Raw genomic sequence first — 25,122 nt, forward strand, 5'->3', positions numbered from 1 at the left:
TTACATCATAAAACTCACATTTCCCCAGCAATTAACATAGTCAATACCACTCTGAATACAGTACTGAAACACAGTAGTGAAATCTCCAAAGTTTGCAAACACCTGCTCCTTCAACAAACATTTCCCTTTGGGTTCAGGAATGTAAGCTCTGATAAGAGCTGTCCATTTGAGGTGGGAGTTGGACTGCCCTCCTAAGCATGGTGGGAACCTTGTAGTGCAATCATAGACCAGCCTTTGCACTTATTACTAAGTCAGTAAATTTTACTTTACACATAAAATACAATCAAAGGCAGAGTGAGACACACAGGATCACTTGCAAGAATATTTTAATGCAAGCAGAAATGGTAATTCTTTTGAATTTATTTTATTGTACTAATTTTGTTCTGAATCCCCTCATAGAAAATATAAAATTATCTTAAAGATGATTAGTAGCTGGGGGTTTATATTCGTTATTAAATAACATTATCTCTCTATGTGTTTGTGTGTAGGGTGGTATATATGTGTTTCAGCTGATGGATCACTATACTGCAGTCGTCTCCCTCATGTTTCTGGCATTCTTTGAGGTGCTGGCAGTCACAGTCATCTTTGGTAAGATGTCAGTTGTTACAAATCCAGAAATATATATTTGCTCCGTATGAGACACATTCTTTTCTGAATCATTTTTTATCTATTTCTTCATATCTTTCACTGACACACACTAATCCACAGGTGTGGAGAGGATTTGCAAGATGGTGGAGAACATGTTGGGAAAAAGGCCAAACTTGTATTTTCGCGTTTGTTGGCAGTTCCTCTCCCCCATGCTGGTGCTGGTGAGGGAACAGAAGCTTTTTATTTTTTTTTATTTCATATAATTTTGTCATCCTAACACTGACCTTTAACCCAAAGCATTTCCATCATAATCTAATTGCCATTTCTCTTTACAACATGTAGCATTATTCATATTTGGCTCAGTTAGCTCAAAATTCAGATGATCCAGTGACATTAAGTGGTTGAACATAGGACAAAAGAAAGTGTACCAGTTTTGTAGAGAGCAACTATCGAACTCAAGGACACATTCTGTGTTCAGGGGATTCTGATCTCCAGTATAATCCAGTACACACCTGCACGCTACGGCAAATCCTACACCTATCCTCTATGGGCTGAAGTGCTGGGCTGGTTCATTTCTCTAATCTCCATCATCTGGATCCCACTGGGGGCTGCACATGAAATCTGGAGAAATAAAGGCTCTTTAGTACAGGTACATAAACAAACACACACACAAATAATTCTGAGGTATTGATGTATATCTCTGAAAATGTACATGGGAATTTACATAAATGAATGTAAATTAAAATAGAGGGATTTTATTCCAAGTAATTCATCATTTTGGAAAATTTGTGTTGGCCAATTCCTTATTAATTGTTAATGTGAAGAGAGGCTGATTTATTCAAATAGCATTTAAAAAGCCTATTCTAAAAAAAAGAAGTGACCATAAGAAAAATGTAAATGTAAATATTTCAACTAATTAACTTAAATTTGATGCCAAAATAATAGACAAGATCATGTACACTTCTGTGTTGAATCAGTGTTCAATAAACATATGGAAAATAAGCGTTATTTTACTGCAGTCTTATACTGATTTTGGTTAAACTTTTTTCAAAAATGTATTTTTACAAAATTAATGATATGAAATATTACATGACTCTGTTGAAATGCTATATATTGTGCATAATCTTTTGCAGAGGATAAAAGTGGCACTGAAGCCAACAGTGGATCTAGAGCCAATTCATGCTTTACCAGAGAAACAGCGGGATCAGTCAGAGTCTATCGCACTCTTCAGCTCTTCGCAGTGACGTAGGTGCACATGTATGTGCCATACAATGAGGCTCTACATAGAACACATAATTCTTTCCATATACATCATATCCTCTATAATCTGTTAATACCGGGTGTCAATTATATATTTAGCTTTTACTATATACATATATGTTTCATTTTTGCCTCATTAACTGACAAGGTCACAGCATCAAACTGATTTTAGAACTTTCATTAATATGAATACTTCAAGATAGCCTTGGACAATACTTTATGTATGAGTGCTGAAGCCTTTTTCTTGCAGAAATAGGGAAATACATTATTTAAATGAATTATGCACAGGAAAATACAATTTACATACCAAATTTGCTCATTTAGCCATGACAGATTTACTATCTGAAAGTTCAGATACAAGCATTGACAGATCTTGGCTGTTTGATTATTTTTAAGAAAAACTGTGTACATTTTATTTATTTTTTTATGCTAATACACATTCCAACTATTCTGTAAAATTCTGAAGAATTCAATAACAGAACAGTATGTAATTCCTGATGCATTACATTTATTATAGCAGTGCAACGTTATGTTTAAGCCTTTGACCATAAAGAGAATTATTATTTGATTTCTCATCTACTGATTATGAGATGTGCATTGAATTTATAAATTGCAATTTTGATAATATGATGTTATTTGCTTTAAAATGTTAATACTGTAAAATGTTATTTACATTATGGATATGACAGATGTTCTTTATTAATGGCCTTGGAACAGCAATTACAGTTTACATGAAATGTTTAACCCTTAAAAGTCTGATACTAATCGGATACAGATTATTTCCTATTCTTACCTCATTTAAACAAGCTGAGTACAAGAAAAGAGCATCATATTTGTGTTTGTACATAAAAGAAAAGATATTTTATTATGGTGTAATTTGGTAAAAAAAAATTGTTGTTTATACAATTTTTTTTTTGTCACAGAGAAGAGTAAACTTTTATAATTTTTCCATGGTTTTGTTCCATAGTTTTATAACAAGTGAAGTTATACAGACTTGCATTCGATAATATAGACAGTGAATGAAATGTTCATTAAACTGCAATATTTATATTTAAATATAGCGTTACATTTTGCTTATTAAATATTTTAATAAATATAGGACATTATTGTACAATATCTCTGTTAAATGAAAATATTTTCACCAAACCTTTTCACAAAATTAAAATTTAATTTAAACTTTTATGCCTCCCAACCTATAAAAATCCAATATGGTGTGGCTGTCCATCCCTCAAACATCACATGGGACAACCAAAAACAAGGCATTTTTATTCTGACATGCTTTAAGAAAAAATAAGCAGTGTATTTCATAAAAAATAAACACTTATATGATTGTAATTTTTATGGTACAATGCCAGGTGAGCAGGAAACCTTATATTTTGAATTCATTTGTAAAAAAAAAAAAAAAAAAACAAGAAAAAAAATGAATGCATGAACTTGAATTCAAGGACAAATGTTAATATGGATTTCCAAGTACAACGGCTAGTGCATACTTGTTTTCAGTATTGCCAACTCACATAGTTTATACCACCTGACATTTACAGGCACTAGGATTTAAGATGGCATTTGCTTTTATTTATTATTATTTTTTTTTATATAAGATGGCATTTAAAAAAATATTTGTAATACAATATCAATACATTGATAAGATATTTGAGGATATAAAATGCACATTATGTTCTTTTAAGACTTTTCAATATGTTTCTTTTATATGCATAATTGGTCATCAATCCGTGTGCAAAATTACATTCAAATTGCAAGCATTGTGATGATAATTTAAATTTCTTAGGTTCAAGGCTAAAAAATCAACCCCTAAAAATCAGGGGTGAGAAATGCTGCTTTAAACTATAATAAAACAATGTCAGAGGAAATTAACTCTTTCCGATGTTCCTGACACCGATACTGAGAACACATCCGTTTTTTTCTCTAAAGCGAAGCCTATAACGTTACACTTAATTTGTTTACACCATTAATATTGAACTATATGGAAATTTAAAAGGTCAGTTCAGTTCAATGTTTTTCACTTTTTTTTCTATAAAGCCACTTTGCTAATATTTATGCTATTAGAAACAGAGTGGCTTAAAATATTTACTGTTACTTCTAGTACAAAATAAGTACATTTCTAAATATGGAATGATTATTCCTTGAGGTTTATATAATATGGTATTTCATATTTAACGCAATTTTCACCTACCCCTGTAAACTCCCTTTATCAAACCATGAATGAAACCATGTTGAGACTGAGTTGTTTCTTCAATAATAGAGATTCAGACTTACAACACTGCTGTCATATACAGGGAACCTAAAGATGTGGGCATTTCACCACAAATACAGAAGCTATTTTGAATGTCTTTTCTGTTATTTATCTTAATATGTCTTGATTTTGGCTTTTTTTATATAATAGATTTCCAATATTCACAATTTTATAACTCATTTGAGTAATTCAGTAGAAAGTGATTTATTTTTGCACACTTTGTTTCTTGTTTGTTTGTGTTATTGTATTTTTACACTTCTACTTTAGTTATATTTAAGGAATTTACAGTACTTTGCAAAAGTCAGAGATCAGGATTCAGTGATTTAATTTTCATTCGAAACAGTTAAAAAGCAGAAAACATTTCACAGCAAATTTTACAGAAGATTATTCTGTTTGTTTTTTATGCTCAGTTTTCATTTTATTATACCTTCCATTTGTTTGATAAGTCTTGCTTTTAGTTTCTTACAGAAATGTGCTGGTAGTGTTTCAAACTTCCAAAGATAGGATTAGAAGTCGTTGAATTTACTTGGACAGTGAGAAGCAACTTCAAACACATTCATTTGGTCTCTCTCTTTTGCTCAGTACTATATAAAAACAGTTTTGATACTGATAATCACTTTTTGTCACATTTTAAGGATACTTAACAATTTTCTAATTAGTATTTTGGCTCATAATGAAGTGGCTCTCTGTATGTCACTTGTGGTGTCATGCTAATAAAATTGTCCTGTACATGCAGTTGCTGTGTGTGATTTTTGAACTTAGAAAAACGATTTGTCTGTGTAACCATGTCAGTGTGGTTTATAACATAATACACTAAAATAGAATGCAGTCTAGTGCACAAGCAAAGTGCTGTACTGTCCCTTTAAATATAGCCATTAGAATGTTTTGTCAGTTAGTCAGTTACTGTTTATTATAATTCAAAACAAATAAAAAAAAAACAAATAACAAACTGTAGCTCCTTCAGTAGCAGTGTAGATAACAAAGACTCCAAATGATTTTGATGCCTACCTCTAGAAGATTGTTTTAAATGAGCAGAAATAAATGGAGAAAGAAGACTGTTCACTTTCATATAAGCTACATGGACAGATCCTGTTTAAATGTTTTGAGGGGATTTGGAACTGCGCTATGAACTGTACTGCTTTACTATCCTCCCTGAGCGGAGTCTTCGTCATCGCATCGTCTGCTCATTGCTGAGCACGCCTTCAGCTTTCAGGCATCCAGCATCTATGGGATCAGCGACAAAAGACTTTGTGTTGTGGGGCGGTAGGGACTGAGTGCACTCAGGGAAAGAGAATTGATTCAGGTTTATAAAATTCATTATTTATTATTTATAGATGTTTATTTAACTGAAATGTCTTATTTATATTTAAACTATTATTCATGATTGTTGATGAGTTCAGTGTATATTATTGCGCATTTAGATTTTTTTTTTGTTTCTTAGCTGGCTTTATTTTAAAGTAAACAGACAAGAAACTAAATAGATAAACATTGATTAACACCTTATGGCTTAGATAATGCACATATCAAATACAAATACACAAAATCACTAATAGTTGTTAGCTTTGTCTCCCAAGATTGTTGAAATCAGCGAATCTCCTTAAATAACCTAGATTTTGATAAAATAGAATCAGATTCAATCCAGTTCTTCTACACAACTCAAAAACATAAAGGGAACACTTAGACAACACAATGTAACTTCAAGTCAATCACACTTCTGTAAAACCAACCTGTCCAGTTAAGAAGCAACACTGACCGTGAATAAATTTCACCTGCTGTTGTGCAAATGGAACAGACAACCAGTAGAAACGAGAGTCAATTAGCCCTGGGCAACAACCCAGCAGCAGGACCACTACCTCCTCCTTTGTGCAAGGAGGAACCGGAGGAGCAGTGCCAGAGGCCTGCAAAATGAACTCCAGCAGGCCACTAATATCCATGTTTCTGCGCAAACTGTCAGAAACAGATTCCATGAGGGTGGTATGAGGGCCCAACATCCACAGGTGGGGCTTGTGCTTACAGCCCAACACCGTGCAGGGCGATTGGCATATGCCAGAGAACACCAAGATTGGCGGATTCACCACTGGCGCACCGTGCTCTTCACAGATGAGGGCAGGTTCACGCTGAGCACATGTGATAGATGTGACAGAGTCTGGAGATGTTGTGAAGAACCTTCTGCTGCCTGCAACACTCAGCAATGGTGTGGGGAGGTATTTCTTTGGCAGGCCTCACAGCTCTCCATGCGCCAGCCAGAGGTACCCTGACTGTCATTAGGTACCGAAATGAGATCCTCAGACCCATTGTAAGACCATATGCTGGTCCAGTAGGCCCTGGGTTCCTTCTGATGCATGACAAAGCTAGACATCATGTGGCTGAAGTGTGTCAGCAGTTCCTACATGATGAAGGCATTGATGTTATGGACTGTCTTGCCCCTTCCCCAGACCTGAATCCAATGAAGCACATCTGGGACATCACCCACCTTGTACCAAAGACTGTCCAGGAGTTGACTGATGCTTTTATCCAGGTCTGGGAGGAGATGCCTCAGGAGAACATCCACTGCCTCATGAGGAGCATGACCAGGCATTGTAGGGAGGTCATACAGGCACGTGGAGGCCACACACACTACTGAGCCTCATTTTAACTTGTCTTGAGGAATTTCCACTGAAGTTGGATCAATCTGTAATTTGTATGATTCCAAATCCAGACCTCCATGGGATCATTTTGATTTACATTGATCATTTTTATTGTTGTTCTCCACTATGTAATGAATAAAGACTTTGGAATTTTCATATTCAAAATTTATTCATTGAGATCTAGGTTGTGTTTATATTCAAAACTCCTGGTTACATCTGGTAAATGATTAATAGTGGAATTCTCACAGTAACCAATTTTATTTTCATTTCATTACACTCATTCAACAGATGTTGTTTTCACATGTGTGTGTGTGGTGTGTCTGTGTGTGAAGTTACAGAGCAGCTGCACCAGTGTGTTAATGATTCTGAGATGTTTCTCTTTAATATAAATCAGAATTAAAAAGCACAGTACAAGTGCTTATGTAGTGTTAGCTTTGACCACTAGGTGAGAACAGTGGGTCACATTGAGAATATTTCTTTTCAGGAAGAGAAGCAGAAAGATCTGATGGCCAGCCCAGTTTCTGTTTGCAGAAAAAGAGCCCATGTCAAAAAAGCTAAGATATATATACCCACCTACATGGCAGTTCATCTTCACCTACAGTAGATTAGCCCCCATTGATTCACTCTCACTTTAAGTCAAAGTAGTAGAGAGAGGTCAAAATGAAACGAATGACTTTCAGATACATAAACTCACGCATGAAAAATGAGTCAAACCAAAAGGAGAAATATGTAGGGTGACCAGACCTGAGATGGTGAAAAAGAGGACATGACTCCGAGGGGGGGGGGGTTGTGGGCGACTACTGACGTGCAGACTGACCAATTAAATGTTTACAGAGAAGGTTATTGACCAATAACGGTAGCTCTACAGTCAGACCGTCCAATCCGAAGATTTAAAAAAGAGATCTAAAAAAGAGGACATGTCCGGGTAAAAGAGGACGTCTGGTCACCCTAGAAATATGAGACTATGGGCTCTTTATATCAAGTGAAGGTCAGTCATCTGTAAGAAACAGGCAATGTCTCTATATTACAGGGTGGGCCATTTATATGGATACACCTTAATAAAATGGGAATGGTTGGTAATATTAACGTCCTGTTTGTGGCACATTAGTATATGGGAGGGGGGAACTTTTCAAGATGGGCGGTGACCATGGTGGCCATTTTAAATGCGGCCATTTTGGATCCAACTTTTGTTTTTTCAATGGGAAGAGGGTCATGTGACACATCAAAATTATTGGGAATTTCACAAGAAAACAATTGGTTTTAATGTAACTTTATTCTATTTACAAGAGAGTTATTTACAAGTTTCTGACCACTTATAAAATGTGTTCAAAGTGCTGCCCATTGTGTTGGATTGTCAATGCAACCCTCTTCTCCCACTCTTCACACACTGATAGCAACACCGCAGGAAAAATGCTAGCACAGGCTTCCAGTATCCAGTTTCAGGTGCTGCACATCTCGTATCCTCACAGCACAGACAATTGCCTTCAGATGACCCCAAAAATAAAAGTCTAAGGGGGTCAGATCGGGAGACCTTGGGGGCCATTCAACTGGCCCACAACGACCAATCCACTTTCCAGGAAACTGTTCATCTAGGAATGCTCGGACCTGACGCCCATAATGTGGTGGTGCACCACCTTGCTGGAAAAACTCAGTGAACGTGCCAGCTTCAGTGCATAAAGAGGAAAACACATCATCATGTAGCAATTTCATATATCCAGTGGCCTTGAGGTTTCCATTGATGAAGAATAGCCCCACTATCTTTGTACCCCATATACCACACCATACCATCAAGATGTGCAGCACCTGAAACTACGGATACTGTGCTAGCATTTCTCCTGTGGTGTGACACAATTTGATGTGACACAATACAGAAACCACTTTTGCTTCCCTAAAGAATTTTTAAATTTTTTTAGGTGTGGTGAAAGTATTTAGAGGACAGGGCCTGCAGCTCCTTCTCCATCTGATCTAACATCCAATACAATTTCCATCTGTGGAGTCCTGCAGTCCAGGTCTAGAGTCCCCCCCACCCCTTGCCTTAAAGAACCTTCTCGTTTCTTGAAATAATCTTTTTTTCCGAATAGTTTTAATATGAAAATCCTTTTTACAGTATAAAGTTGCTACACGTTATGTAATTGTTCAAGTCATTTCTTGACACCTTCACTCATTGTGGGAACTACATATTCTCATAAAGAGATGTTCTATTTAAACTATTGCATGTGCACACACCCATGGCTGGTGTGGACAGAGTCTATTCTGACTCACATGCAGTCAACAACCTTTTCAGTTTCACAAGCAAACATCTCCAACAAACTCAGACTACTCTCCCCACCTCCTCTGAGAAAAAGGGGAACTTTTGCAGCTACAAATCACTCACTTCATAAGAACCAACAACACAGTGATTTTGAGAAGTTGTTAAAGATGTTAAGTATAGGTATAATATGTTATAAGGTATATTATAACAAAAACTGAAGGAGCTTTCATTGATATTTATGTAAACTATGCTTTTGCATTATTATAACAAACGTGTATAATTGTTAAAGCACCAAAAACTTAATTGTACAGATGAAAAAGGATATTTTTTATTCTTTGGTTTGGTTTTTGCAAATGTTATCGCTCAATTTGAAATCACTTGACCAACTGGGCTCTGGTATCTGCATGGATTTAACAAATATCAGATTAATTCATATATCTTCTGTGCTGCTAGCATCTTAAATGCAAAACTGTTACCATTTCCCTTTTACAAAAGGGCAGAGGGTGTAACCATGTTTTTAACCTGCCTCGTGTAGATCTAGGACAGTCCAGCACTGTGGCATTTTGAAAGTAACATTATGAAAATAAATTACTGTTTCAGTGCATGTGCACATCATTTTGAGAATTGCACATGTGCACATTCATTTGGGGAACTGGCACTCTTGCCAAACTGCAACCTGAAATCAAATTAAACAGACCAGTTCAATTTTGTGATCTGCATAAATCTGTGGGAAAATGTGGGAAAAAAAGAAGTAAATTTTGTGTTTCAGAATTGTCCTGCCTCCTCGTCTAAATTTCTCCAGCTTGTGTTAACTGAGCCTCTCCAATCACAGCACTTGACCTATGTTTTTGTGACTGAGAAAAGGCGAGGTCAAGTGTAGCAAAGTAAATACAACATTACATTATAAATTATTGATAAATGATAAATTATTGAAAGTGAAATATGGTGAAAACAATAACAGATATTAAAGAAAACAGAGAGAAAAAATGGCTAAAACAAGAGCTTCTGCTCCTCAATTTTGGGCTCTCACACTGAATTGTGCTGTGGGTCAGTTTCACTTAAAGTAGTCTCGCATTGCCAGATTCTCTAGGGTGAATCTGGTAACTTTCACCATTTAAAGAGGCCAAGAACTGTCTATTACTGCAGGAAAAGGAACTTGACTGACATGCAAAGGACCAATAACAAGTCTGCTAATTTGGCTTGACATGTAGAAGGAGGGGATTCATGATGGACCAGTAAGAGCCAGTACAATTGATGCATGTGGAAGTGCGTATATGCGGATGTACAGAGAGCCAATCAGAATGCAAGGCAATGGCAGAATCCAGACATTGAGGCCAGCTTTGTGCACTGTAAGTATCATGCTGCATTCAAGTGGTGTTGGAAAATAGTTTCCACCAGGAGACACCACATGAACACCCTCTGAAAATTTTCAATGCAGCACGAACTACCCAAGTTGTGATGTAAGCCTTGTTTCCAACATGGCGGAACAGTCCATTAGCAATTAAATATCAAATAATAATGTACAATTTGTACTTAATTCATGTTGTTCTGCTATATTTATGTTCAAAAACAGGGCTAAAATCAGGAACTCTTGAGAGCATCCATGCTTTTTAAAAAACTTCCCACAAAAACCACATGAATGCGACCAAGTTGAGGAAACAAGTTGGACCTCTGAGGAATCTACCACCCGACTTACACATGAATGTAGCACCAGACTCTCCATCACCTTATGGGTGGAGCATCTATGGCTGACACTACGTTTAAAGGGACAGGAGCTTTTTGACCAAAGCATGTCACAGATGTTTGATTAAGGGAACTTATGGATAACAATGAAATGGTTAAACAATAAAAGTCTTAGACCAAAATCATCTTTTGCATCAAGTGTGATTCTACTTGTTGACCCAGCCATACAGGTCCTGGTAGACTTTGTGCATAGGTAGCTTGTGGTAATTTGAACAGATTGTGCACAGTCTTTCTCTCCAGTCTGTGTAGGTTTTCACTTCATGACTGTCATGCCATCTGAAGTAGGCCTCATAGCTTTTTCTATCAGAGGCCAAATGTTGTAGAAAACCAGCAAGCTCCTTGGCACTGCTGAAGTCGTCCACATGGATGAAGGCATCTAAGGGCAACAGACGCTCGTAGTTGGATTTAGGAGGTCCAAGCACCACTGGGACACTTCCTGCTTGCAGAGAGTTGCGCCACAGCTTCTCTGTGATGTAATCTTTGTGCTCTGAGTTTTCAAAGGCAAGATAAAAGAGACACCGAGATATAGTTGAGAGTAAATTTTTGTCAGCCAGTGGTCTTTGGGTCCAGTGACCATATACTTCAATCAACTCAGCCGGGATGTGTTTTCTAAGTTGCTGGTATACCTTGGACCTTTTTTGTTGGTCTTTGTAGTGACTGACCACCCAGGCCACTAGACAATTTTGTTTTTGTGGGATAAAGTATGTGCTCGTGTTCTTTTTTGCGACTAGCTTTCCATAAGGCATAAAGATGTCTGCATCACTGCGATAGCTCATGGTCCAGTTGAACAAGCCATTGAAGGCACTGAGATTGTGGTTGTTGAGTGGAGGCTCCAGTGACAACCAAATCCACCTTTGCCTTGGTGGACGAGGCAGATGTAACGGCAGCATTGAGCAACCATTTGAAAGCTCCTGGTGGTGGAAAACCACCACGTCAGCATGAGAGAACATAGACTGATTATCTTTAAGGAAGCAACCAGGGATGCTAAACATTTCCCAGCAAACATTTCCCTTTAGGCTGTAGGATACTCCAAAAGGCCATTGCCACAGCAGGATGGTCAGATTTTGGGGACGCACATGGTCCTGGTTGGGTTTCAGCTGCCAGAAAAGCAGCAGATGTAGCATTAGAGAGATGAAGCTGAGGAAAATAAGGGCACCTACTGAACACCGTAAATACCCCATGGAGAAAATGGTCATCCAGCTTAACCACAGCGGGTAAGTTCTTTCCTGTTGAGAGTAAGTAAGTAAATCTAAATTAGTAAATGATTATTTATATAGCACCTTTTTAGAACAAGTAAAAAGTGCTTTACAATGCATTACACCTAAATACAAAGTAAAGCTTTTCCAGTTCAGGGTCATGGTGGGTCTGGAGCCAACCCGGAATCACTGGGTGCAAGACAGGAACACACCCTGGAGGGGGCGCCAGTCCTTAACAAGGCGACTCTCACACTCACACCTACAGATACTTTTTTGAGTTACCAATCCACCTACCAATGTGTGTTTTCTTTTGACTATGGGAGGAACCTGCAGCACCCAGAGAAAACCCACACAGACACAGGGAGAACAAACCAAATTCCTCACTGACAGTCACGCGGAGCGGGACTTGAACCCTCAATCTCAAGGTCCCTGGAGCTGTGTGACTTCAACGCAACCTGCTGCGCCACCCTTATATAAAATATAAATGTGCTATTAATATCTAGATACAGTGATTCTATGACTTGCATAGTGCACTACATTCATATGGAGTGATTTGGAATTAAACATCTATGTTTCTGTTCTGTTCTGCTTCTGTTATGTGTTGGTTTGTTATCTCTCTTTAAGAGCTACGGTGTATGGAGGGGTTTTATGGCAATATTTTATAATTAAATGAAAAAAGAAATAATTAATTAAAAGGAGAATTAATTAAATATGTCATTTAATTATTAATAAATAAAAGCTTAAATTAATTTGTGATTTAATCATTATTTAAATGTGCATTTTAAATACTTTATAACTTCTATTATTTAAATTATTAATTAATTATTTTAAAATGTATATATTTATTTCTAACACTATGAAATAAATTAATCTTTAAACATCATCCATCATTAGTCAGTGGGCGGGCCTACCTCGAATCCAGTCAGATTGATTGGCTAGATTGGGCAGTAAGGGAAGACAGATAGGTCATTTACGTTTGATTCATATGTCTGTCTAGTAATGATAGTTTTAAGAGGGCAAAATGTCGAAAGGCTGCCCTGAACTCTTTCTGGAGGCTGCAAATTTAAATGAAGAGGCATTAAGAAACAGCCCTGCTGCTCCGTTGTCTTCCTCTCCATTAAGTTTAAAATAAGTTATTCAAAAACCTGTTAAAAAATTGAGGGCATAACAACAAATTTGCAGGAGGAGGATGCAAGCCTTTCAAAATAGAAACAAAATCTTGTGAGACTGGTTTCACTTGTGTAGAAAGAACTGTATTTCAATGGGAAGGGAGCACGGCTGAAAAAATCGCGGGTAAAACAGGACTAACTCAGGTCTCTGCTGAGTATGCTTAGGAACTAAATGTCGAGGAAGTGCCATTTATAAGATGATTAACTTAAAAAAAATAAGAATGGGGTTATGCTTAGGCTGAAATGCGATTAAAAAAGCCCCGCTCACATTCCTAACGTGAATTAAAAATAAGATACAATATATTTTAAATTAAAACAATAAGCTTGCAGTTATATAGGTTCCCTTTTCGCTCAGCTTTTTCTTTCCTATAATTACCAACGGTTTAACCCTGGTGCAGTTTCTTTTAAAATTAGTGGTGCATAACATCTTACCAACTCGTTTCACACGACGCTGAAGTTAGTTTCTTATTCGCGGCCCCCCTTTGGTTCCTTATTCACTGCTTCTTATTCGCAGCTTGAAATTGGCTCCTTATTCGGAGTTATGGATTTTATGAATGACGGTAAAATAAAGGGAATGTTCACACATACTTGCTGCGCAGATCTCTATAAATCTTCATGGATTAATAATGAAAATATGATAAAGGAAAAGTAAATAGAGTTATCACCCTTGTAAAAATAAAATGAACTCGTGAATGGAATTGTTTTTTATTTTTTAATGAAACAAGACCCATTACATTGATTTCGTTTGGCAAATGTGCTCATCAATCAACACTTGAAATATTTAAAGCGATTTTTCTAATTATATAAAAAACAGCAGGAGCGCACACAGGAAAAGACTTAAGAACTCATGAACACGTAAATTAAAAATAAACCGCCCTAGCTATTTGAAAGTTGAAAAACAGCTCTGTCTTCATAAAAATACAAATTCATTATTTAAATATAAACATATTCAAATGTGTTTTCATGTTAAATGTGTTGCACACTTTCTTTTCCAATATCAAACTCATTTATTCACTGTCTGTAACCGCTTATCCAATCAGAGTCGCGGTGGGTCCAGAGTCAGAGCCAAAGGCGAGAACATATGGACTCAGATTTGTGCCAAAGAGAATCGCACAAAAATAATCTCAAACATAAAACTTATAACTTGCAAACAAAATAACCAGCTCTGACGTTTGTGCTCCATGACGTTTGCGCGTGCTCTTTCAGTTTTGTGCGCGAGTGCTTCGTTCTGCCCGTGTTCTCTGAGTTTTGTGCGCGAGCTGCACGCGTTCTATGCGCGAGCTCTCTCAGTTCTGTGCGCCTGATCCCTGAATTTTGCGACCAGTTTTGGCACAAACCTCTCGCGTGGGCGGGTTTTCTCAGGGGTGCCTTCCCATTGGCTAAGGAATTTTTAAGTGACAACTCAGTGTCCAATGTATTTTGGACTGCGCATGCGTAATCCATGTTGCAGCTCAGCATTGGAGAGACAGTGGGGATTTTAAATAAACGCGAATACTCTCTGTGATTTGCTGTTTTAAAACGCTGAAATACCTGCAAAGTCTGACGATATCAATGTAGATATTGAGGTAGTTTCGTCTAAAAAAAATTAGGTATCTGTTTACTCAGGATAAAACAGAATAAATGAGCATTTATTTCTGTTTATTTGTAAGTTAATTTTATATGAGTGCTTGAGCTCTTGCTCAGAATCCCGTGTACTAACGTATTGAACCTATTCCACAACGGCTATTATGATTTAAATGCTCAAATTTTATTTTGTTGATCAGAGTTACTCTGTTTTTATCCATCCATCCATTATCTGTAACCGCTTATCCAATTTAGGGTCGCAGGGAGTCCAGAGCCTACCCGGAATCATCGGGCGCAAGGCGGGAACACACCCTGGAGGGGACGCCAATCCTTCACAGACACAGACACACACACATTCACTCACACTTTCGAGTCGCCAATCCACCTGCAACGTGTGTTTTTGGACTGTAGGAGGAAACCGGAGCACCCGGAGGAAACCCACGCGGACACGGGGAGAACACACCAACTCCTCACAGACAGTCACCCGGAGCGGGAATCGAACCCACAACCTCCAGGAGCTGTGTGACTGCGACACTACCTGCTGCGCCACCGTGCCATGAAAGAAATATGAAAGACAATAAGAAGTGTGAGAGATGTTCCTGTTCCTTTAAGGAATGCAAATTTAATAAAGTTGTATTTAACTTCTGCAAAGTCCAATGTCATTTTTGCATTTTGTGAGGAAATTTGAATTATTCATTAAAAAATAATTAATCATTATCAGCAATAATTCTAATAATAAGTATTATTAATATTAATAAACAACAACAGGTGACGTGACAAAAAAGTAAAATGTTCTAATAGTATGCAGTTTAAGCAAAAAAGGGCTATATATATATATATATATATATATATGCAGTATGGCTAAATCTTAGTGTCCGTTCTCTCATTTGTCACTACTATATACAGCTGTTTTTTTTCTGTAAATTTTACAGATTATTTATTTATTTATTTATTTTTTTTTTTTACAGTTTATGGACACTGTGATTGTGTGATTGTGAAAGTGGGAGGCCACAGTGCTGCCTCAATATCATACATAGTATAAATCTCCCCTTCATAGCCCATTTAAACATCACTGACTTTCAATTGATATTATTAATAATAATAATAATAAAATTAATACATATTATATTAACACGTCCAATAAAATTATATTTATTATCAAACACATGCAGACACTTATATAAAATATAAATCATTATTATCAGCATTTACTGACCTAAACTGTAACAGTGTTGTGTAATTGTTTACACCGGCCTATACATACGTTTGACCCCATGAGTCTGGTAATATCCACCTGAAGACTTGACAAATTAACTTTTTTTTATTATTATTATTTAATTTTTTTATTTTGCAACACATTGGCTGGAAAGGTTTAACATTATCACGAAGCTTCGTCTCATCATCACTAGACTACAAAGTCAAACAAACCGAGCGGACAGCCCAGACCCCCTTCACTTTAAACTATGAGGTGACTAAGTGACCTTTACTGAAGATGTTGGGTGCAGTCACATGGTAAATTTTGAATTTTTTGCATGTGACATTTACAAAATGACGGTGTGCTTGTGAGTACATAGAGACAATAGAAATGCTTATTTTAAAAAGCAAATTTAAGTTCTTAAAAGGTGTGTTCCATTCTGATCCCATTTCAATAACAAAATGTTGAAATACAATTTAAAAAATGGGTTGTTGTGATGTTTAGATTACATTGGGATTCAAAATAATAGTAATAATTATAGATACAAATGATAATAACCCTACAGAATATTGCAATGAATGTGCAAAAGTATCTGTTTTATATTTCTCAAATTGGCTTTATGGTGAAATGAGTCTGGGCTCTTATGGGTTAAAATCACCAAGTAATAAAACCTGACAACCACATCTGACAGTAAATCAGCTAATTCCTTTAACAATGTGCTTTAATAAGCCTTTGACGGTGGTAAACAATAATACACAAAACATTGGTGGGCATACATAATTTCAAAAGACAAATTAAAACAATTCTCCAGAACTAATTTGAGAATATTTTATGCCAATTTCTTTATATAGCACCAAAGCCATCACCCCTGCCACAAGTTATCAGAGAGTTAAAAATCATGGGAAGACATAAAATCATTTTGTCCATGGGGCAAAATAAAGCAACACAAAACACAACACTAATTAAAGTGCAAAGATGCAAACACAAGAGCAGAAAACAATACAATAAATATGATAAATACAAAAGGCACACTGCACAACATGCAGAAGAACAGAGCAACAGGTTATATATTCAGAGCAGAGAGGTTATATATTGCAAATTCTAGGGCATACTCCCAAATGTTTCTACAAATATATTAAGTACTTACATACCTAAAGACAATGCTGTGGAGCTGAGGCTGAAGGGTTAATGCACACTGAGATGCCCCTTGTATAGTTTATAACCGTGTGTGTCCTGCCCCACCTTTCTGCAATTCCTCTACTGTTTTATATTTCACCTGCACAAAAACACTCTCTTCATTTATACAAAAACAACATAATCAAGCTATAAACAAAGGCATATGAATAAGGAACAATTAGCAATGAAGAGGCATTTAGTATTTTTAATCATTCTAAATATATATATATATATATCAAAACAAAATTGGCATTAAATAAAGGTTTGTATAAAACAGGAAATTATTTTTATATATTATATATGTGCGTGTGTGTGTGTGTTTGTGTGTAAAGAAACATTTCTGCTAATAACTTGAATGGGCAAAATTGTGAATGTATTTTTAAATTCACACACACACCTCTTCAACAAACATGTTTTTTTATATGTGGTTTTATGTTATTTCTCACCCTTTCTTATCACCTTTTTTTTGGAGTTTATTTTTATTTTTAGGAGACAACTACACCTTTTTTGTGGCCCATAGTACAGAGTTATATTCTCACAGTGGAAGGATGTAAAGCAGTAGTAGCTTTTGCAGCTCTGCTGTTTCTCAAAGAAGATTTAAATAAGGAAGAAAATCTTCATTTAAAGAAGATTTTAAAGAAAAACAGGTAAAACATTTTTAAGTGAATTAATAAATCACACATTTATGGTTATATTATATTTAACAAATATTTCTGGAATTGACATTGTATATCTATGAAACTTTTTCATCCCCCCACTGCAAGATTTACAAATTGTCAGATGTTTGCAATAAGCGGATCAAGAAGAACAATTTAAATTGCTCAACACAACTAACAAAGTGGTTTTCCAAATTCAACACAAAATGCCACTTTTAATGATTGCTGCAGACTCAGAATTTTTCAACCCCTTCATGACAAGCATTTTAATGCTTATTACAGCACCATTTTGCTGTTATGCAAATGTAATGCATAGCGAGACACCAGTTTCTGAGGTTGCATAATTTGTATTGCCACTTTATTGTATATTGTGAGTTTGTGTGTCTGTGGTTAATAGGTTTGTAACAAATGCAACAGAATGACTGATACTGCTCTGTACCATTTGGGAGGGCACAAGTGTGAAATTAATGTGCAGTACTGTGACCGTTAAAACATAACTGAGGGCACCCCAAACGGAAACCACTGCCGTATCTGAACACAAGCGTGGAACCGTCAATACCCTCTTCACCCTTAGAGAGGGTCTAAAACATTCTAAGAATAATATTTTACAACTGAGTAGTTCTAATTATATTTACATAATTTGACATTCATTATGTTAGAAACTAATTTAAGAAAATATATCCTTTAATCCTGATTCTTTCTCTAATCCACAAAAAATAAATATATTTTTCTAAATTAAATAAAAATATTTCTAAAAAACATTAGGATATATTGGCCACTTCTTTTACCTTGTTATTAATACAGTAGTTGTTTAGGGTTTTCCAATGTTTCCATTATTATGATGTCAAAAGATGACCAAAAAATTCTGGCGACTAATGACTTTTTTTTAAAATGAGCCATTTTTAATATCAGTGTTGCCAATTAAGATATTACCAAAATAAACAATCATGTTTGGCTCTAATAATAATAATAAAAAAGATATTTGTGTGCAGTATACTGTATACATATGGGGGGTTACAATAGTGAATTCTTTTGGCTTTACTGCATAAAACAACTCTGCCACTAGAAGAATCCCAGCATTAATCAAATACTGATTAAAACTACTGCAATTCTTGCTCAAAAAATTGGATTAAAGTTCAATTTTTTATTTGTACATACTACAACATCTAAATATGTAACCGTCTGCTTCTTCTTGTTTCTATACCCACTGTCTATACTCTCAGCTCCACTGTCCACACAGGAGCACTTTCTAGTTCTACAGTTACAGACTGCTTGCCCAAATACACCCTGTTTTTCATTGCTCAGGACCTCCAGAGGACCACCACAGAGCAGGTATGGTTTGCTACAGTGACAGTGGTATTGTGGTGGTGTGTTGTGTTGGTACAAGTGGATCAGACTGGAGTTTACAAACACTGTCCACTCTGTTAGACACACCTACAGACCACACCTACATACACCTTAGACACACCTACAGATTTTTCAATAACCATTCTCATTACAGAACCATAATCCCATATTAATCTTATATTATTGCCAATATGTCTATAGAACATAAATCCAGTTCTAATATGCAAAATCTGTTTTAATCTTTTGGCAAATATCAAAGCTAATAATTATTATGCATCATTATTCAGCTAGAGCGGCATGGTGGCACAGCAGGTAGTGTCACAGTCACACAGCTCCAGGGACCTGGAGATTGTGGGTTCGATTCCCGCTCCGGGTGACTGTCTGTGAGGAGTTGGTATGTTGATATGTTTCCTCTGGGTGCTCCGGTTTCCTCCCACAGTCCAAAAACACATGTTGTTAGGTGGATTGGCAACTCAGTAAGTGTCCGTAGGGGTGTCTGTGTTGCCCTGTGAAGGACTGGCACCCCCTCCAGGGTGTATTCCCGCCTTGCGTCCAATGATTCCAGGTAGGCTCTGGACCCACCGCGACCCTGAATTGGATAAGCGGTTACAGATAATGAATGAATGAGTTTGAACATTAAATATCATTTCTTTGTAGTGTATTCAGTTGAATATAGGTTGAAAATGATTTGTAAGTCATCATATTCAGTTTTTATTTACGTTTTACACAACGTCCCAACTTCACTGGATTTGGAGTTGCAAGTAAAGCTGTCTTTAATTTTTTAATATATAGTGGAGATTTCCTTAATTCTTCTGGTCTCAAAAACACATTTTTATATCATTTAAAGATGTCCATATAATGAGCAATTTTTTCTTAATAAGACAATTCTAGAAAAAGTTTCTAAAAACTAGATTTATTTTACACAAAAACCTACTCAAGACAGTTCTTAAACTAAAAAAAACATGTTTATTACACATTAAGACTTTCTGACTTTGTTGTTTAGATTTAATTTTTTGCAGTGTGTCATACTTGTAATCTCTGAATTTTAAATGTGCTACAATTTGTGAATATAAAAGTAAAAAAGCAGATTAAAACTCTACACAGTTTTGACTGTTACTGCACCTCTCTCTGAATCGTGATGGTACACCCAAGAGATGTGTATGAAACTGGCAGCTATGGTCACATAAGATGCTGTCAGAAAATCCTGTACGTATATGTTTACACGTGGCAGCACTGTTTTAATATTTAATGCAGTTACTTTTGTAGAGAAGGCTTCATTTGTCTCTGGGCTGCACGATTCAAAGAGAGGTGCAGTCAAAAATATGTAAGCAAATGATATGCTGTGGAGAAGATCATGCCTAGAGTTCAAATCACTTTCATGTTCACAAACATGATTTCTGTTCACATGATTTCATGTTCACAAAATTTCTGATTTTAATATACTAAAGAGAGATAAATAAAGAAGAAAACCCTAAACAGAGAAGAACCTAGAAGCTAACACAGCACTAAGGCAGAAAGGTATATAAGACTAATCAGGGCTTATATACACAAGAGCGCTGGAAAAGGAACACAAGGAAAGGAGAGACACCTGTGAACGACAGTGATGTGACACAAATGAGGGGGCATGACAAGAGAAAGGTGAGACGTCTGTGAACAACAGATGGGGGTGTGGTAAAGTATGACAAAAAAAAAGCACAAGTCCAGGATAGAAAGCAAATGAGAGAGAGACAATTTATGACATTAAATAGGCAGATCCTACGAGTAGGTAATCTACCAAATATGGATTAAGCCATTAACACTAATTCCTTATTAGTGTTTAATTTTATAAAAATTGAACCACAAAGTGCAAAGGGGCTACTTGTTTCTTTCTCCATTGGAGCCATTTCAAGCTACTCTAATAATAAAAAAAATTTGTTTAAATCTTATTTCCACAGGAAAAGGATGAGTCAACCTAGAGCACCATTTTTCTTGTTGTGAAAGCTGGTGTGTTGACAAAATGTACTCAACTGAGCCCTGCCCAAAGTACAAGCAGATAACTGACAGGAACCAGTGGGTTTCCAGTGTGGATGTGCTGTTCTAATCACCAGTAGAGTGACTAATATACTCACAAGCATTTGGACACAGTCGCTGTCCTTTACACAGTGTGAAACTGTCATGAAGAACAGATTAATGAAAATATTCCAACATGACTTGGAATTAAATTGTCTTAGCATAAACTTACATTTATAATAGAGAACATTCTGTGTTCTCCTGCAAGTGAACTGTTCTGGAAGTTTGGTTTTTGGAAACTAAGTGTTATAACCTTATTCAGAAAGGAATCTGCTATCAGCAGTTTCATTACTGATGACTATTCGATAAGACTTCCTTTCAGTAAACTCATCTGAATGCCTGCAGCAGTCAAGACCTTCTACATTCAACCAATGATTACTGTGTGGCGAGGCAAGGGTGTGGGTCCACACTCAGATACCAATACAACGGATACAAAAACAGTGAACTGTGACACAATAATAGAAAAGACTTTCTGCCCTTTTTAAAGGTGAAACAGGTAAATTTCAACTGTCATTTTATACTTATATTACATTTTTAATCTCAGCAATCTGAGATCAGGAATCTGTAGAGAGCACACTTTGTTTTGCTTTCTGGATAGGCCCCCTCTCTTCCAGTCCTCCCCTTAACACAAGGCATGTTGCCAGGATGCACAGGTGTCTTTTGGCTGATGTGACAGGCCTCCAGTGGTGTGGGTTGTTCAGTGACTAATAGCTAAAATTGTGGAACTATAGCTGTCTAATCATTGGATGGAAATCTGGCCCAAAAACAGTGCATAACTACTTCATAATTTAAGTTTTCTTTCATTCTTCTATAAATGGCTGAATATCTGTAACACCAAACTCAGCTTTGAATTAGCAGCACTTTATTTCAACCAAAGTGGAGTTTTACAGATTATTTGGTAGTGAAACCTACATAAATATTTCTAAAATAATATACATACAATTTTGTAATTAACAAATAAATGCAAGAACATCAAACATCTGGGATATTTGTGTAGATGCGTGACCTGGTTATAAAAGCTTTATTATCATATTTAAATATACTTAACCCTGATTGGTTGAGCTTACTTTCGTTCAAGTTCATGATGTAAAAAAGTAATTGGAGAATTGGAATTGTGGAAACACAATTAATACAAATATTAATCCATAAATCATTCCAATGGCAGACACTATTTTAAACCCAGTGTGCACAGGAGGCCAGGAGCACAGGCCTAAAGGGCGAACGTGCCAAATTGTTCTTAGCCACAAGGGGGAGCTGAAAAACAAACAAAAACATCAATTCTCACAGGGGTCAGCGGGTTCACTATCTCTCTTCAAAAAGCATACGAAATCTGAGATTTGGTATTCGGATTAATCTCTGAACCTCATAGTACCATTCTAGTGATTTTGTGTGTGTGTGTGTGTGTGTGTGTGTGTGTGTAAGAAACCCAGGCAGAGAGAATGAGCTCTAATAAACAGGTAATATCCTGCAGAACAGGGAACTACGTCTGCCCTGAAAGAGTCCAAACAGGGCACAATATGCGATGCACACATAGCTCCTATAAGCCTCAGCTTCTAATGTCCTCGCAATAGTGATGTCACTCAGCAATCCCTCAGCTTATGGCCCAAAGCTCTAGAAATCGCCCCGAATATCCATGCAACATCTGGACCTGCCCTATTGAATATCACACAGTCTAATCACACTCAATACATTGACAGACTTTAATGTTTTCAATTAACATCACATGCCCAGTGCACACAGCTTAGAGCCATGTACTAATGCATCTATGTATGTACGACACCATTATTGCACAAGAAACGTGTTACAGCTACTTCTAGATCTCAGAAACTCTGAAGGTTGCTCCAGACGATATTGCAGGTTTTTAAATCCAGATTAGAAAAAGATTTTTTTAATGGCTAGCATATATCTGTAAGTACTTTGACTCTTCTCATTCTCCTGTGGGCAGTAACTGTTTGTAGTTTTGTTGTAGACATATTTTCCTCTGCAATTTATAATAAAATATATATACCACTTCTCATTTTAGTTTAATAGACAGATGTGTATGTAAATCTCTTTTTGTGACATCATAATAGAAAATCCAACCCATTGTTGCCATATTAAGCATTCCATTTCAAAATGCTGCATATGGATTTGAATTTTTTTTATCCCAAGTATCTGCATGATTGTTAGTACTCCCCCAATCACACACAGCATGCCAGCAACATGAAAGGGTGATGGAAACTGTTTCCCCTGAGAAATGTGAAGCCAGCTGCCACTAAAGCAGTGATGTGTGTCAGCTCAATTCACTAGAGGAGAACACCAACTGCCCAGATCTTGTACATCAGCCAATAGTTGCACATCAGCCGATAGTTGCCTGCACTTTGCTTGTGTGATGGGGAAGAGGGGAGGCCATCCTCCCATCCCCAGAGAGTGAGGCTAATTGTTCCCCTTTGGACTCCTCAGGATAAGACTGAGGCATCAGCAGGGTTCTAATTGGCAATCTCTCAATGTACATAATTAAAGAAAAACAGTGAAAATGGTTTAGGGTTTTTTTTTATCAAAAGTCTCCTTAGGAACTACACAATGGACTTCATATGTTTCACTAATATACTTTTAGGAACTATGGAAATGAGAGAAACCATTGCCATATGTCTGCATTGGTTTCCAGTACCTAGGTGTTTACACATTCTACCGACCACCAGAGACACCAGACCAACTGCCTAGCAACCACCTGAAATAGCACCTGAAATAGCACGTGAAACATCTTTCATTTAAAAAAATGAGGAAGGTTTCAACACACCCAAGGCTACTGTGGAAGGTCTGGATCACAAGTTTATCAAGTAGATGTCACAGGCAGAATACTTAACTCTAAGGAGCTGTAACCCTGAGTACAGGAGTTTCTTCCCCTGGCTGCTGTAAACGACGCCCCCACCACCACCTCCACACTAATGCACGAGTTGCTGTGTATAAATAGGTACTGTGGCGCAGAGACGAGGCTCAGCATCACTGCTGATTCAGCTGAAGCAGCTCCACACCACCGCGAGCGCTCTTCTCTGCTCTCTCCTCCTCTCCTCTCTTCCACGGATACTCACACTACACTAAACTGCTTTCAACAGCAGCCGCTCAAGTTCAATTCGGTGTGCTGAACCGACTCTTAGGAAACGTCCGTTCCAACGACAGGAGTGTCCTGTTCAACGATTCACTGACTCAATTCAAGCTTGCAAAAGTTTGAACACAGTTATTCAATTCAAGTTATTGTTGATTTTATCAGTAAAAAAAAAACACTTTCCTGAACATGTTAGAAAAAGTTTTTTATGCACATAAAGAAAACTTTATGGCATATTTCACATTTCTTCAACAATAAACATTCCAAATAAACTTTCCACTGAAATATGCTAGTTTGCAAACAATTGACAAACATAGGCTACAATTTGACCATAGCACTTGAAATTGGTTTATGAAATCCTAATAATTATTATAAGTCAAAGAGATTATTCTTTTTTACAGTTTGGAGTTTTATTGTGTGGGTTAGTGAGGTTAACTTGTAGATTAAATTATAAAAGATAAATGTTTATATTTGTTAGAGAAATATTACAACTGAGCAGCCAGACCATAGCGTCCACTTAGTGACACTCTAATAACCACCTGGGAAACCAGAAAAACCACTGGTAATCATTGCCAATGCCAAATCAATAACCACAAACCATTTATTTCATGAATCCATAGCTTTACTCTATTATATACTTATTTTATACTTTTGTTAGTTTAATGTCATATTTACTCTTGACTGTGTAAATATCTGTGTAAACACCTGGTCTTTTATTAGTGTGTTACATGAGCCAAAATAAAGCAATTCTGATTTTGAAGACTAACAACAAACATATGCACATTAACTTCAAATACCATAGCAACCTCATAACATCCCTTCAAACAGCAGAGACTGTGCCAAACACCTCCAATGACAGTCACATGAACCCACAGGTATTTTGTACCCTCCTCTAAAAGTTACACAATGTGCAGTTTCTGCAGTGCTGAGCCCAGAATAGCAATGACAGAGATTCTGTTTTCCTAT

The 25,122-nt window shown here is 36.6% G+C and overlaps 2 protein-coding genes across 2 annotated transcripts in view; one reads left to right on the plus strand and one right to left on the minus strand.

Moving 5' to 3' along the window:
• The window catches only part of LOC136676476 (sodium- and chloride-dependent GABA transporter ine-like), a 35,250-nt gene extending 30,422 nt beyond the window's left edge, over positions 1 to 4,828 (plus strand). The window contains exons 10-13 of the mRNA XM_066653534.1: positions 489 to 588; positions 709 to 809; positions 1,067 to 1,237; positions 1,722 to 4,828. Coding sequence (XP_066509631.1) covers positions 489 to 588; positions 709 to 809; positions 1,067 to 1,237; positions 1,722 to 1,832 — 483 coding nt within the window. The 3' untranslated portion in view covers positions 1,833 to 4,828. The remainder of the gene's footprint in view (positions 1 to 488; positions 589 to 708; positions 810 to 1,066; positions 1,238 to 1,721) is intronic.
• A 6,038-nt stretch (positions 4,829 to 10,866) lies between these two features.
• Positions 10,867 to 11,916, minus strand: LOC136676596 (alpha-(1,3)-fucosyltransferase 7-like). Its single transcript, XM_066653700.1, has one exon. The coding sequence runs from the start codon at positions 11,914 to 11,916 to the stop codon at positions 10,867 to 10,869; it is 1,050 nt and encodes a 349-aa protein (XP_066509797.1).
• Positions 11,917 to 25,122: the final 13,206 nt, after the last annotated feature.

This window comes from Hoplias malabaricus, chromosome X2, assembly GCF_029633855.1.
Source record: "Hoplias malabaricus isolate fHopMal1 chromosome X2, fHopMal1.hap1, whole genome shotgun sequence".
NCBI classification, from domain to species: Eukaryota; Metazoa; Chordata; class Actinopteri; order Characiformes; family Erythrinidae; genus Hoplias; species Hoplias malabaricus.

Coding starts and splice junctions, on each gene's coding strand:
- LOC136676596 (XM_066653700.1), bottom strand. CDS start 11,916: ATGACCATTTTCTCCATGGGGTATTTACGGTGTTCAGTAGGTGCCCTT.